Genomic DNA, 15,499 nt, shown 5'->3' on the forward strand with positions numbered 1-15,499 from the left:
CAAGATGACTTAGTCCAGGCACCCCCCTCATCAAGGCCCTTGGATTCCTCCATACCTGGGCCACATTTAATATTTTCAGGAAGGCCAAGATTCACTGTGGCAGTTTTGGGGGGGAGGGGTTGGTGGTGGTGTTTGAGTTTTCGTTTCACAACAGACATTTTCCCCATCGCAGTGACGTACACGTGAGTGTATGTACATATGAACATGTATCTGTGTGTGTGACCAATCACATGTGAATGATTCTGAACCCAGAAATGAATGCTTCAGAAGTACTTTATTACGTCTACAAGTCAGAATGGTGAAGTAATGGAAACATTTCTCACAGCTGCTCTCCCTTGCACAGAAGCAGAGGAAGGGCCTCACCAGGGGTTCCCAGTGCTGGCTGCACAGTGGAATCACCCAGGGAGCTTTAAAAAGCACTACTGCCTGGATCTTACCCCCCAGAAATGCCAATTTAATTGCTCTAAAGAGCAGCCTAAGCATCCAGCAGTGTCTCTCACTGATGAAAAAAAAAGATCCTCTAGAGAACTTAATAAAATGTAAATTACCAGACCTCTTCTTTACAAGTCTGATTCAGTAGATACGGGTTGAACTGGACAATTTTTGTAGAAAACAAAAGTTCAGATGATCCTTGTCACCCAAATTGGGATACACTGCCTTGGAATTTGGGAAAGATAAGTTGAATTGGGTGGATAAGGGTGAGGGGAGGGCTGTCTCACAAAGAAGACAGGCTCCTGAGTGGGCCACCAAACAGGCCACTGGGGCCCTGTGCTGAGGAATATGCTAATTAGATAAAGGAAGGGCAAATCGGCTTTGACTCTTGTATGAATTCTAGCCAATTTGCAGTAACCGCCTGATGTGCTGTCTGAAGAGGATTCTGAGGCCAAGTTCCTCCTCAGTGGGGAGATGTGCCGAGATCAATTAGCAATGTCTGCCACATACACGGCAAGAGGACATAGCTGCACGCTTGCCACCCATTTGCTGTTTTCCTGGAGAACCTTTGGCACTGCTGCTCCTATAGTCCAGGCCCAAGTGGTGTGGTTCCCAAACGTCATTAATACTCAGCTGTGGGGAAGGCTCCCACCCAGATCTCGGGTGAAGGGGAGAGATCCCAGTTCCCTCCCCACGACCCTACCTGCGTGTCTCTCCAAGCCCTGGGTTTATCTCTGCTTGGTGAGAAGTTTCCTGAAGGCATTGTTGTAGTTCTTGTTCAATGCCGTGTAAATCAGGGGATTGAAGAAAGAGTTGGAGTAGCCAAGCCACAGGAATACGCTTTTCCAGATGCGGGGCAGGCTGCAGGCACAGAGGGGGCTGATGAACTCCGTCAGGAAGAAGGGGCTGCAGCACAGCACGAACACGCCGATGAGAACGCCCACCATCACGGCTGCCCGCTTCTCCTCATGCTTCCGCCACGAGGCTCTGTTCATCTGAAAGGCCACCCCCGTGAACACCATCTCAGCCTCGTGAGGGGCCTCCTTCACCTGGGAACAAAGGAAACGTGGAATTCAAAAATAAAACGTATCATTGGATGGTACAGTGACATGAGGCCACTCCAACCTTGGCCGACCCCTCCCCTCCAGCCTCACTCAAGATGCATTGATCCCATACTCCATCAGTAAATATTAGGCGAAAAAGTCCTTGAAACCATAGGTTAAAATAAATTCTGAAGGCTCTTCAGGGAGTGAGAGTGGTGGTCCCTACAATGTCAAATAATATGATCTAAAAAGCAGGGGACGGGGAGACAGTTAAGAGCTGGCGCCTTGGTGTCACACCCTGGCTTGAGCCCCAGCCCCGCTGGCCGAGGCATTCTCCGACCTGGGAAGCTGGGCGACCAAGTCCCCATGGTCGGGAACTGGGAACGCGTTGGGTGCACAGCATTCACCATTCAATACTCGTGGAGGCGGGCGGGGCTGGGACTAGGGCCTCGGAGAGAACAAACCCAGGCCTGTCCCTCCCTCACAAAGTTCCCGGGAGAGGCAGCCTGTAAACGTCAGTACTGCAAGAAATTATATGCTCCTGTGCTAAAGGGATTCACTTTAAATTGGGAGATAATTTTGCATTGCTTAGCTTAAAATAAACAAGCTGTGAATGCCTTTGTGGTGATAATTAGCTACCATTTAAGGAGCCTCAGGCACACTCTCCACCCTCTCACCCCCATTCTTTTTTTTTTTTTTAACATCTTTATTGGAGTATAATTGCTTTACAATGGTGTGTTAGTTTCTGCTTCATAACAAAGTGAATCAGTTATACATATACATATGTCCCCATATCTCTTCCTTCTTGTGTCTCCCTCCCTCCCACCCTATCCCACCCTTCTAGGTGGTCACAAAACACCGAGCTGATCTCCCTGTGCTATGCGGCTGCTTCCCACTAGCTATCTGACATCTGGTAGTGTATATATGTCCATGCTACTCTCTCACTTCATCCCAGCTTACCCTTCCCCCTCCCCATATCCTCAAGTCCGTTCTCTAGTAGGTCTGTGTCTTTATTCCCGTCTTGCCCCTAGGTTCTTCATGACCTTTTTTTTTTTCTCTTAGATTCCATATATATGTGTTAGCATACGGTATTTGTTTTTCTCTTTCTGACTTACTTCACTCGGTATGACAGGCTCTAGGTCCATCCACCTCACTACAAATAACTCAATTTCGTTTCTTTTTATGGCTGAGTAATATTCCATTGGACCCCCATTCTTTGATGAGTCTCAGCTTAAAGGCCACCAGCCCTCTCAGAGCGGCCTGCCTGGCCCTATCAACTACAAACTGGCACTTGCCATCTACCTCTACAAGGATTAAATCATGAGCCGCTGCAGCGGCTGACCTTCAACACCCCCTGAAAGGCGTTCAGGGTGGAGGGCAGGAATGAGGCCCTCTTTGCTCTGGGAAAAACTGGCAGAACAGGTCTTCAGATAGTTAGATACTTTCAGGAGAGGATTTTATGAGCCCAATTCTTGCATTGCCTCATTTATAGAAAAGCACCAAAATCCTTCATGGTGACAGCTGCTCCTCGTGACTAGCAGAAACCTTCTGCAAAAAAATATGTGCTTGATTGCATGTACTCCCCCTTCACCAAAATCACATATATACTGCCCTTCCCCCCTGCCTCTTTGGAGCAGTTTCTCAGAGCTATCTGAAATGCTGTCTCCCGGGCTATAGTCCTCATTTTGCCCCAAATAAAACTTAAGTCACAACTCCCATGTTGTGCTTTTTTTTTTCAGTCAGCACCCCTCTAAACTCAATCACATCTCCCTGTGATTTGGTATCATGTTCCCCTCCTTTGTAGCAATGTGTGTGATCATGGGTGTTATATGTGGCACCCCTCTGGGCCAAGCTGAACAAGGGCAGGCCTGGGTCTTCCTTGTATGGCACCTGCCTGGCAACACCACCTGGCACCTGACAGGTGCCCAGGAAACAGCTGCTAAGTTGACATTTCAACAGCATGGTCTGCACCTGCAGTTCTCTTCCTTCCCGGAATGCTGCCAGTCATGAGGCTGGAGAAAACTCAGAGGCAAGAGGCTCCCAGACAAGGATTGCATCTAGTTTCCCTCCCAGACACAACTGGAAGCAGGCATCAGGAGAGCCACCCAACCACGGGGCACTTCACAGTGTCCACAGAGGGAAGTGCCCTGTCTCCTCTCGCCTGGGGCAGGACGGTGGGAGCCAAGAAGGCGACCACGTGGTCCGACCTGGCAAACCTGGGGCTCCTCATCCTCAGCTCTACCTTCAAATTCTTGGTCTCTGCTACTTCCCCCCACCCTCATCTCTATTTATTCAGAAAATCACTAGGTCAGCCTGAAACAGATCATGGCAATATGGACAAAGTTGAGTCCTTTCCTTTGTTAGTGTAAACCCAGCATCTTCCTGCCGCCACTTGGAGAGAGAGAAGGAAAAGGTCTCTGGTGGAGACCAACCAGCACTTCCCTCCTCTCCATCCCCCTGCCCCTTACAAAGGCCTGTCTTGGCAAACACACACCCTCTGGGGGCCAGCGGGCACCCCTTCTTTAATGAGCCGTCCCAAGGTTTCCGGTCCCCCCAAGACAGGTGGGAGTTGCAGGTCACCTCTCCCCTTTAGAAGAGATAACACTGACCAATTCCCTCATAGTAGACCACCATCATCCACCAAAGGAAGCCTGGGGGATAAAATGTGTCACCCTGAAATCACCCCGTGAATCGTAGCAGTCCGTTTTCCAGAGGGAAAAATAGTATCAGAGCACAAGAGGAAGTGTCAGGTGATGTTTGTCTTTCTCCCACTCAGCTCATCAATGGGCACTTTCCCAGTCATTTCTCCGCTGAGGCACTTGAGTTCCTCCCTGGGTTAATGCAATTCCAAATCCTTGTTATGCTACAGAAGTAAAGACATGGGATCAGTTCAGTTCAAAGGGATCCTGGGGGAAGAGAAACAGAAAAGGCAGTAGGAAGAACAGGCAGTCCCCCTGGTTTGCTAGGAGACTGACAAGGTTGGCTTTTTTCATTTGAAATGTAATATCCAACAGTAAACCAAAAGACACTAAGAACAACCCCAGAAAAGCCACTGTAAAACAGAGACTATGCTAAACACTTGTAACGAATGACTTTGATTCATCCTCACACCAATCCTTCGAGGGATTATCTCCATTTTACAGTTGAGAAAACACAGACCCTATCTTAGGATCACATTTGTGCTTGGGATGCTTTCAGAATGGACATCTACGGCTTCCTAGGAAATGTCTAGGGGCTCTAGCAACCAGCTCTGGGGCCATCCCTGAGCTTCTCTGTCTTTCCTCTTTGGTTGGGTGTCTCCTCAGCCTCTTCGCCCTGACTTTCCTCTGTACACCTGTGGGAAAACTGACCATTCAGGTTTAACAAGCCTCTGACGCTGGCTTAGAATCCACTAATCTGAAGGCAAAAATATGGACTGCTGAAGGCACACAACCAGTAGCACCTGACACTTTTTGGTCCTGCTGTAAAAGGACAGGTGCTCTGGACACACAGAAATTTGGAGACATCAGATGTCATGGCCAAGGCCACACAAGCAGGGCAAAGCAGAACCAAGGTGCCTGCCCAGTCTGTTTGGTTCCAGGCCTGTATGGTTTCTTTCTGCCAGGGAAGGGAAGGGGAGGGGAAGGGGACATGACCTAAAAGATGCGTTCACCTAAACATCTCCATAGAGTCTGAGGCTTTTCCACCTAAAATTAATTAAGGACCAAATCAGCCAGACAATATATTCTCAGAGATTTATTAATCACCTACTGTGGATATAGGGACTACATACCGGAATTCCCCATCAAGTCCCAATTTCAAATATTCTGTCCCACCATTCCCATAAGCACTCTGATATCAGGGCATGGATTCTGAATCATCATTCTGAATATTGTGTCATGATCAACACTCCAGGAGGGCAGGGACCTCGTGTGTCCCGTCCACTGAAAAGTCCCCAGCACCTTGTAATATATACCCTACAGTAAAATCTCAATAAACACTTAACTGAATAAATAGATATTTGGGGGAGAAAACTCTAAGTCTCTTGCATTTCTGCACATTTTGCTAGCAAAGACACTGACAGCCCTTGTTTTGGACTAGCTTGTCAAGGATGTTTGAAGAGCAAACAGCCTTGGAAGATAGAGATAGTGTCTCCCAGTAGAAAAGAAGGCAGGTTTACTTGCAACCCATCATAAAAGATTCATGTTTCCTAAGAGCAAAGGGCAGGTTTACTTATTGGCCAACCCTGGTCAATACAGACTTGAGTTCCCTAATCTGGGAGTTTCTCTACTATTTGTGATGCCAATCCAGTGGGCCACTCCATGTGACTCCCATGGAACTTTGAAGGAAAGGGGAACGGATGCACACATGAAGCCTGTGCTCCCTGTGTACCATGAGTAATAAAGGCCTTTGACTCTGATCTGGGGGTCTCCTGCCTTCTGCCAGGGTCCAGTAAACTAGGGTAGGCCGACTTGTTTGCTTGCAAACAGGCTAAAATCTCAGACCTTCACAGTTCCTGAGAGTCGTTTAGTACTTGCCATGTGGTTCCACACACCATCTTTTACTCAGTTATAACAGCAGCCAGTAAAGAAGGAATGAGGAAACCAAGGCTCAGAGCAAGTTAGTGATTAGGTAGGACTCCAATCGGAGCCCCCATTTCCACATCTCCAACCACGAAGAACCTTATCTATATGGTGGGCTTCCTGAAGGATGACAGTGAGACAGTAGTACATGGCAGGACCTCAGAAATGTCAGCTTCATGTCCCCTTGTCCCTTCCCCCCCAATTAAAAAAACAAAAATTCCAGCTGCCACATATGTAAACCTCTAATGTTGTCAGATGAACAACCTAATGAGAACTAGAAAAGGAAAGCAGAAAGAAGGAAGGTTACTAATCACTTCTGGGACCAACCAGTTTGCATTGTGACGCATGGTCAGGCACCCAGTACAGTGAGGCTCTTCACAAGGCTGGTGTGAGGAGACACACTAACCCTAGTGACTAATCAAGCCCTGCAACATCTGAGAGAGGGCAGAGGGCAGAAGGCAGAGGGCACTGAGACGTTTCCGATTTTGGTTGAAGGCAATCTGGATTGTCACTGGAATCCCCCATTTCTAACCAGAGCTCTGAGGGTCAGGAGTTGGAATATCCAGAGCTCCATTCTCTCTGCCCAAGGTGTACTGAGATAACCAAGCTCCAAGCTGCATTTCTAAAGGCATCTTGAAGAGGTAACTAACCAAAATAGCCCCTCACAGTAAACAGGAGCTGTCTAGCTTATCTGACAAACTAGACCAGGAAATCTTCTCAGCTGCTTCTCTTGTGCAAAAGAAGCCAGAAAATAAATTAAGGATATTTTCTTGTAAAAAAATAAAAGCAGAGCACTGCTGGGCTTGAAAAATATTAATTTTCCCTTGAGTGTAATTATATATACCACAGAGTTCAGTTTTGCTAAACTTTTGGGTATGATGATAACATAAAGTACAATTACTATCATTCTTATATTTGGAAAACATGGATTTGGCGGGGCTGTTAGTCACCCTGGAATGGCTAAGGCACCACTGGAGTTAATGCTGAGAAGGGGAAATTGTAATCAAGTGTGTTAATTAAAGTTACATGACATTTATTTCTGCTCTTATGTCATCTGATCTAGTCACCCCCCTTTATGGGTGGAGGCCAATGGAAGGTTGTCTGTTGAGGCAAGAGCTCTTACCCTGAGGTGCCTAGACTCCCAGACCAGAGAGTCTCTGCACAGAAGGAGGGTGTAATGGAGAGAGGGGAGATTTTGCCTTTTGCCCACGCATTGTCCAGCCTCAGTGTTCTGACCTGCCTTCTTAGGGGGCTATGGCTCCCCTGACCACCATGGCCCTGCCTCACAGAGGTCCAGTTCCTGCTGCACTGGGGGTTCCATCCCTTGGGAGAGCCAGTAGGAGGAAAGGCTGAGCGTCACTCGCCAGAGATGGGCTTCAGGGAGTGTCCTAGGCACGCTGGGCAAGCAAGTGCCTACATGACTTTCTGGACAGCAAGTCCAAAGGTTTGTTCAATCTTCAACGAATTCTGTGACTTACCAAAGGGTTAATAACCATGGAGCTTGGATCTCATTCTTCCACTGAGAAGCTCAGTCTTCTCCAACAACTACACGGATTTAAAGGTCATTGGTGAAAACACATGATCCCTGCACCATGCCCATCTACATCCCCCTTCGTTTCCCCTGCCCTTTCCACTCTTCCCCAACAGTCCAATCAGAGAAAAGAGAAACGGAAGCAGATGTAAAGAGACAGAATGAGCACAATGATGTAAGAGAACAAGGGAGAAGTTTATAGAGACGGGAAAGCCAGGGATGTTTCTAACACTATAGAGAAAACGCTCCTTCATCCACCCAAGTAGTTCTGGAAACTCTCAGTGCCAATCTTAAAAGAATCAAACCATAAGCCAGATGTATTGTTACCACTGATACAATTTGATTAATACCATTTACTTTTCTAAAGTTAAGATAACCTTGCAGTCTGGCATGGGAATGTGTTTCAGTCATATTTCTTTTAATAGATGGAATCAGAACAAGGGTGATGATTTTCCACCATCCTCTTCCCATATCTGAGCTCTGACTGAAGCCAGGTCCCACACGTGGTTCTGTACACAAGCCCAGCAGCCGCTGGTCTTTGGAGAGGAACAGATGACAACTAAACATTGGAAAAGTGGGAAAAACGTCAAGGGCTCTGTACAGATTTCAGGTCACTTAGGGCTTATATACTGTATGCTCACAACACAAATCTACTAATGTGGAGAGCTGGGTTGGAGAGACAAATATTTTGTAATATAACATTATCTAAAATTCAGATCCAAGTCATCGTAAACGCTATAGCGCAATACTACAAATTTATTTTGACCTTCACAGGTTCCAAAGTGCTTTCCCGTACACTATCAGTCTTTTGGGATCACTGCCCTCTGGACAGACTTCTAGAAAAGCACCTATAAGAATTTATTATTAATTCTGTAATTGTGGCTTACTAAAATTAATCCCTTGAGAGCAGAGACCACTTCTATGAAACCTCAAAGGCTACTACACTGTCTGATGCATAGGTCACTACAAGTCAGCCAAGTAACCTTGAACCCATCTGCGTGTCCTTTTGAAGGGGTTTTAAAATACGTCCACGGGTTCATTGACACGTTTCCCAAAGGTGGAGCCTAATTCCCCCTCCTTTGAGTATGGACTGGAGTTAGTGACTCACTTCTAAGGAATAGAATATAAGGGAAGTGATGGAATATAACTTCTGAGACCAGATCATAAAAGGCACTGACTGCAGTCTCCTCCTTGCTTCACTGTCTCAGACTAGGGGAAGCCAGCGGCCATGTTGTGATGACACTCAAGCAGCATTGTGGAGACGTCCTGCTAACAGACATGCAAACAAGCCACAGCTACAACCACAAGAGACCTTGTGCCAGAACCGCCCAGCTAAGCCATTCCCAATGCCTGCCCCATGGAAACTGTGAGTTCATATGTGTTTGTTGTCTTAAGACACTGAGCTTTGCACTAATTGTTAAGAAATAAATAACAAACCCACCTATAATGGTAAGAGGTATAAAATAATAGTTTATTACTTATAATTTGTAAGAAGAATTTCAAAAACTAATAATGAAGATAGTACAGCAGCTATCATTTAGGGTTTACTATTTTAGTTACTCCATATACACTATTATCTCATCTACTCTTCACAAGAATTTTAAGAGGCAGATGGCAATATTTCCATTTTACCTACAGGGAAATGCAGATGGAGATGAACTCACTTGGCTGAAGTGCTAATAAGTGGCACAAAAAGAATTGAAATCCAGGTCTCCTTGCTTCTAAATCCCATGCTCTTAATCACTGGGTACACTGTCTCCCAACACATGTTTATTGATTGAGTGAATGAGTGAAGGGTATCAACCAGGGCCACATTATAACCTGCACGAGCCCGAGGCATCCTTGCCTCTGTGGGTCCTTCCTCCATTAAAAAATATTAAAAATTATATTTTATGACCATATTATTATAAAGACTGATATAATCGAGCCTGGGCTCATTATTACATATTCATTAACAATTATATTCATTTTTTCCTCTAAAAGAAATTAAAATTAAACTATTTCCACAGGCCCCTATAAGTATGCTGGCTCTCGGTAGTGTACTCACCGTGCCTAATGAATAAAATGGCCCCAGTATCAACTTGTGCACAGATATCAGATAATTAAAAAGAACAAAATGTTCGATGTCGCATTTTAAAAGCCAAACAAATCATCTCTATTGGCTTTGTTTGTTTCTTCTTCTAAGCAGTAAAAGGCACAGGGCAGAAGGAAACAGTCATAACCCATGGGAGGTGCGTGGTGAGGGCAGAATATACTCTATGTGTCGTGCGCAGTCTATGAGGCTGAAAAAAAGGATGCAGGTGGGAATTAATCCCGTCTCCCAAGAGAAGCTGGCAGTACCTCTGTGCTCAACTGTGTTCAGCTCTCCTGGAAAGGTATTCACGGGCATAGTTTTGAGATCCTGCTCCCTGTGCATGAAAAATGTCACCTGCCATATCAGTAAACAGAGGATATTGCGGCCCTCAAGCCATCAGCCATGGAACTGTGCACCCTGAGGGGATTCAGGATAAAGAAAAGCAGGATACAGGCCCCAGATAGCTAAGGTGCAAATCAAAGGGATGATTTCAATGAGCCCAGACTCTTGCATCTTCCCATATATAGACAAGCGCTAAATTCATTAACTTAAGATATCTGGGGCTTCCCTGGTGGCCCAGTGGTTAGGAATCGCCTGCCAAGGCAGGGGACACGGGTTCGAACCCTGGTCCGGGAAGATCCCACATGCCGCGGAGCAACTAGGCCCATGCGCCACAGCTGCAGGACCTGCGCTCTAGAGCCCGCGAGCCACAACTACTGAGCCTGTGTGCCACAACTGCTGAAGCCCATGCGCCTAGAGCCCGTGCTCCGCCACCACAATGAGAAGCCTGTGCACCGTGGCAAAAGGTGGCCCCCGCTCGCCGCAACTAGAGAAGGCCTGTGCGCAGCAACGAGGACACAACATGGCCAAAGATGGATACATACATGAATAAATTTATAAAAAAACAAAAACAAACTTAAGATATCAGGTTTTCTTTAATTAACAGTAATCTTTTGAAGTTCCGACTACTTGCTTTCTCTATATATCCTGGCTGCTTCCTTACCTCTTCGGAGCCGTCCCTCAGAGCGACCTGAGAGGCTGTCTTTGGGCTTAAGTCCTCAGAAAGTCCACTGAATAAAACATAATTCTCATCTTTTAGGTTGTGCTTTTTTTTTTAGTTGACATCCCCATGACCCACCTTGACTGGGATATGACTGCCTCTCTCCCATGCAGGTCTAGATGCTTGTGAGATGCTTGTGACAGTGCTCAGAAGTTAAGTTCCTGGAGAGAGCATGGCATACTGAAAAAGGGGTGAAAAAGAACAGTGACTTTTAGATCCGGGACAAACTTCAGCTTTTCCACCCCATAACTGTGTGGTCGTGGATGAACTCACTTTATGGCACTTGAGTTTGATCATCTGTAAAATGAGAGCTGTGTGGCGAAGACCGTTAGTGTTCACCAAATAGCCAGAGGCTCCCCAAGTTTTCACCGTGTCTGGCCAACGGACTGTGACCCGAAGGGCCACTTCAGGGTAAGGCAGGTAAAAGTTGCTGTATCTCCAGGTCTTGCTTCCCCTTCCACAGCAACCTTGGAAGCCACGTGTTCAGGACAGCATAGCTAAAGGATGACAAGGGGCCTGGATCCATGAGTTACCGCCTGGAGGAGAGCTGAGCAGGAGGAGGGCCGGCAGACCCACACTGAACTTTGAGTGAGAGTGAGATAAACCGTTAGTCTGAGGGTTCTATGTTACGCAGCATATCTTAGCTTATCCTGACGAACAGAGACTGTAGTGCCAATTTGTCTGGACCCTGAGGATTAAATAGGAGGATGTAGGTAAAGTGGCACAGTGCCTGAAAGAGGGAACTCAGTCAGCATTGCTTTCCTTCTCTACTTTAAAAAATCGAGGCAGTGTTGCAGATCCCTTTCTGATACTATTTTAGTGTTGGGACCTAGCCACAGAATCCTGAAAAAAGATGAAGGGTGTGCATAGCCTCATGACTAGAGGCCTTCTGCCTTCCTAAGTGCTTCCATCACCCACAGAAAGCAGTAAAGACACTTTGCAGGACCTAAATGCAACTTGACTTATTTCCCCGGAGGGCAGACAAAAGCAGGTTGGGGAACGCATGGAGAGAGTACTCCCGGCACATTATTTTAAATTTCTGTCTGGGTGTCCTGTGGGCAGCAAGCTTGCAAATGCTGACTCAGCAACATTACCCAGGAGTTTGAGTGACAGCTTGCTGGAGCCTAAAGAAGCAGGGTGTTCTTGAACCCCATCTCATCTGTAGATGTATCTCAGCATCATATGAGTCAGGACTCTTAGCCTGACTTAGACCAATGCTGTGTCCTAGAGCAGAGACTGCAGCACAAGGTGTGGAAGGGGCTCGCCCCAGCAGGTGGCGCCAGCAGGTGGCTAAATCAGGGCACCATGCTGCCCCGCCTCCTAGAGCTCTTTCTCCCTGCCAGTGGCCTCCCCATTGGCCAGGCTCCCGACCAGGCACATCTGCTTTGTATCACCTGCCTGAATGGGTTCTGTCAAAAATGAACACTCAACTCAGGCTTGGCAAGCCTTTCTGGCATCCGTTTCACCATGATTTCTCTGGGTGCGCACTGGATTGATGTAGCCAGTAAAAGCCAGCCCTACCTCGGCCAGCAGAGAGAAAAGCGATGACCACCCCAGGATTTCCAAGGGACCTTTCAAAGGACATCGTTAATTCTGAATAAAGCTCTCCCCTACCAACACTTTCCAGTTGACATTCCTATTTTATCCTACAAAACTCCTCTGCCATTTAATGAAGGGCGTGCGGGTTGGCGAGACGCCTGCTTTTAAAAATACACACGTTTGAATAACCTAAGTATCGGAGTTAACTTTCAAAAGTAGAACAAAACTAACAACAGAAGAACTTACCCCGTCTCCTTCCTTCCCCCCTCATGCCCCCTTTCCCTGGTCCACATATTGTATTAGGAAAGGGGCAATAAGTCCTGTTATTCTCTAGAACTGAGAGCCTGAAACCCCCATTCACTCAAAAGGAGAGTTTGGGGCTTCCAGGGTGACGAGGGAACTGTCATCTGTTAGGGTCTGGCCAAAAGGCAGAAAGCCTCGACTCTAAATACAATGGAGAGAAGTTCTGCCAAATGCAGGTTCCTCCATCTCATTCTTTTCCAGGCTTATGCGCGGGCCCATTGTAGATTGCCAGGCAACGCGCTGTGGATCTCCTTCCTCCAGCCAGCTCTGCCCCCCATTCCCCGTTTGCCAGGCACTGTGCTAGGTGCCTCGCATGCTTCATCTCACGTAAACCAACAGCCCTATGAAGTAGGAATTCACTTATTCAAAGTTGAGGAAACAAAGCCCACAGAGACTAAGCAACTGCCCCAATGTCCCCAGCTGGGATTTCAACCCACGGTTCTATCTCGTTCCAAAGTCACTGAAAGATAGCGCTGAGGTTGGGACAGTGAAAGCAAAGTGACACTTGGATTCATTTTTATCCTCACTTCCGCCTTGGCAGGGAGCTGGCCGATAGGGTTGGGGAATCGTCTCTGGACAGCAGGGTGTGGACGAGGGCGCAGTGGAGACATTAAATAAGGGGCGAACGGTCACAGGAATTCGCTCATCTGCAGGACGTATTCCCAGCCCCCTGCAGTCGCGCTTGGTCTAGCCGGGACTAGGAAGTTGGCGGCGGAAGACTCGCACGGACACAATAGCTCCAGGGCAAAAGCAACAGAGGGCGCAGCGAAATCAGACGTGCCCTCACCGCTACCGAGCAACGCTGCCGCTGTCGCCCCCTTCAGCCGCGTGGTGCAGCGGTGCCGGCTCCAGCTCCAGCCCCAGTGTGCACGTGCTGGAACCCCTTCTCCCGCGCGCACCAGCTACGCAGGTGGCGGACCCTTCGCGTGCGCGCCAGGCGCAGGTGATGCGCCCCTCGGTGTGCGCTGCAGGAGAGCAGATGGCAAACTCCCCGGCCGCTCCGGCTGCGCTGGGGGTCAACCTTTCCGCGCGTGCGCCAAGTGCGCAAACTTTCACCGCCAGCTCTCCCTTTCGCCAAGCTTCCTCCTCCCGCAGCGACCCGCTTCCCCAAATCTCCATTGCTCAACCCGCGCCTCACCTGCACGGTGGCGGGCAACAGCAGCACAGCCCTGCGGCGGCGACCGACGCGAAACTTGGCCGCCTTGTATATCTTCCAGTAGACAGATAGCACCACGCCCAGAGGCAGGTAGAAGGCGCCACAGGTGGAGAAGACGGCGTAGGAGGGTTCCTGGCTCACCTAGTAGCGCTGGAGCCGAGCGTCGTTCGCCTCGCCCCAGCCGAAGAGCAGCGGCGCGAGGGCGATGAGCGCGGAGAGGGCCCAGGTGAGCGCGATCAGGAGCACCGAGGCTCGGCGGCGGGTGCGCGGCGTGTACGGCAGGTGGCGCGTGATGGTCCAGTATCGGGCCAGGGCGATGGCCGCCACGTTCCAGATGCTGGCGGGGCAGCGCAGCACGTCGAAGGAGATCCACACGTGGCACAAGCTCCGGCCCAGCCGCCACCGTCGCCCGGCCCGGCTCGCTCACTAGGCTCAGGGGCATCACCAGCGCTGCCACGAGCACGTCCGACACGGCCGTCGAGGCCACCACGTTATGCGGCACACGGTGGAGGGCGCGGACGCGCAGGATGGTGACCAAGACCAGCAGGTTCCACAGGAAAGTGGCCGCGACCAGCAGCACCAGCTGCGTCACCACCAGCGCCGTGAAGACAGAGAAGGGCGGCTCTCGACCAGGCAGGGCGGCGCCGCCTGGGGTCAACTGGACGACCCCGCCGGGGCTTGGGCTGCTGCTCTAGGCTTCGGGTCCCAGGCGAAGGGCGACCCCGGTGGAGGCCACCGAAGAGGTTAGCTGCTTCCATGGCGCGCGGCGCGCGGGATCCCGGCTCCTCGGCGGGGAGGCACGCGCCCCTGGCGCTCAGCGTGGACAGGGAGGGCGCGGGCGTCGGAGGGGGGCCCCGTGTGCCCGGGAGGGCAGAGAGGGGTCCAGTTCGTCCTACCACGGTCCCTCATTGTGCCGCAGCCCTCCTTTGGCGCCTCTGCTTGGAGCCCTCGTGGACCTCTTTTCCAGTGGAGGAAAAAAAAAAAGAGTGGGACCCCTCAGGAGTCCAGCTCCGCCGGGCGCGCCGGTCCTTCCCGCCTCTCCTCGCCGTCCCGGGGGCAGCGGGCTGTCGTAGGGCTGGGAATCCGAGAGCACGCGGTGTCCGCGCGCAGGGCGGGCTTGGAGAGTGGACTCCCCCACGAGCCGGCGGCCCCTGGAGCAGAACTGCGCCCGGGGTGCGCGGGGGCGGGTGGTCCGGAGAGCCCGCCGACTGGAGCCGGGCCTTCAGGCCGTCCCGCGAGTCTCCCCGCCCCCGCCGCGCGGAGAGAACCGTAACGCGGGAGTCCGCGGAGAAGGTTCACAGTCGCCGAGGAATCCCGTGGCCGCCACCTTCGCGGATCCCTGGGACCAGCCTGGGGCACAGTTTGACATCCGGAAACAGAGGGACCGGCCCTCTCCCGGACCGAGAGATTCTGGTTTCCTCGATCCCCATCCTAGGTGAACTAAGAGACTCAGGTGCTGGGTATGTCAAATGGGAAGCTCCTCAACCCGGCTCCATCCTGCCTGCCGCACCTCGGCCCGGCGAGGCTTCCGGCTGCCTTGAGAAGTTCCCTCTCTGGCTCTGTGCAGAAAGAAGGCGGCTTCTAGGCAGTCTGGCAGCGGCTCTGCGCGGGAGGGTTCGCCACCTCCTCGCCATCGCTAACCCGTCCCATCACATCCCTACTCGCATTCCCACCCCGCCCTCCCTTTGCGGAAGTTCCTGACCCGAGTGTATGTTTTCCAGTTTTTCACATCCAGGGTGAGGATCGGCTTATATTTTGTGGACCCCTGGGCAAAGGTGGAAACCAGTGAGAAGTGAAAT

At 50.0% G+C, this 15,499-nt stretch overlaps 1 protein-coding gene across 1 annotated transcript; it reads right to left on the bottom strand.

The window, feature by feature from the left end:
* Positions 1 to 1,160: 1,160 nt before the first annotated feature.
* On the bottom strand, positions 1,161 to 14,609 carry LOC133091412 (5-hydroxytryptamine receptor 5B-like). Its single transcript, XM_061190686.1, is given in 4 exon segments — positions 1,161 to 1,481; positions 13,683 to 14,118; positions 14,120 to 14,507; positions 14,597 to 14,609. Coding segments are annotated over 4 exon segments (1,158 nt in total).
* Between the last annotated feature and the right edge of the window lie 890 nt (positions 14,610 to 15,499).

This window comes from Eubalaena glacialis, chromosome 1, assembly GCF_028564815.1.
Source record: "Eubalaena glacialis isolate mEubGla1 chromosome 1, mEubGla1.1.hap2.+ XY, whole genome shotgun sequence".
Taxonomy (NCBI): Eukaryota; Metazoa; Chordata; class Mammalia; order Artiodactyla; family Balaenidae; genus Eubalaena; species Eubalaena glacialis.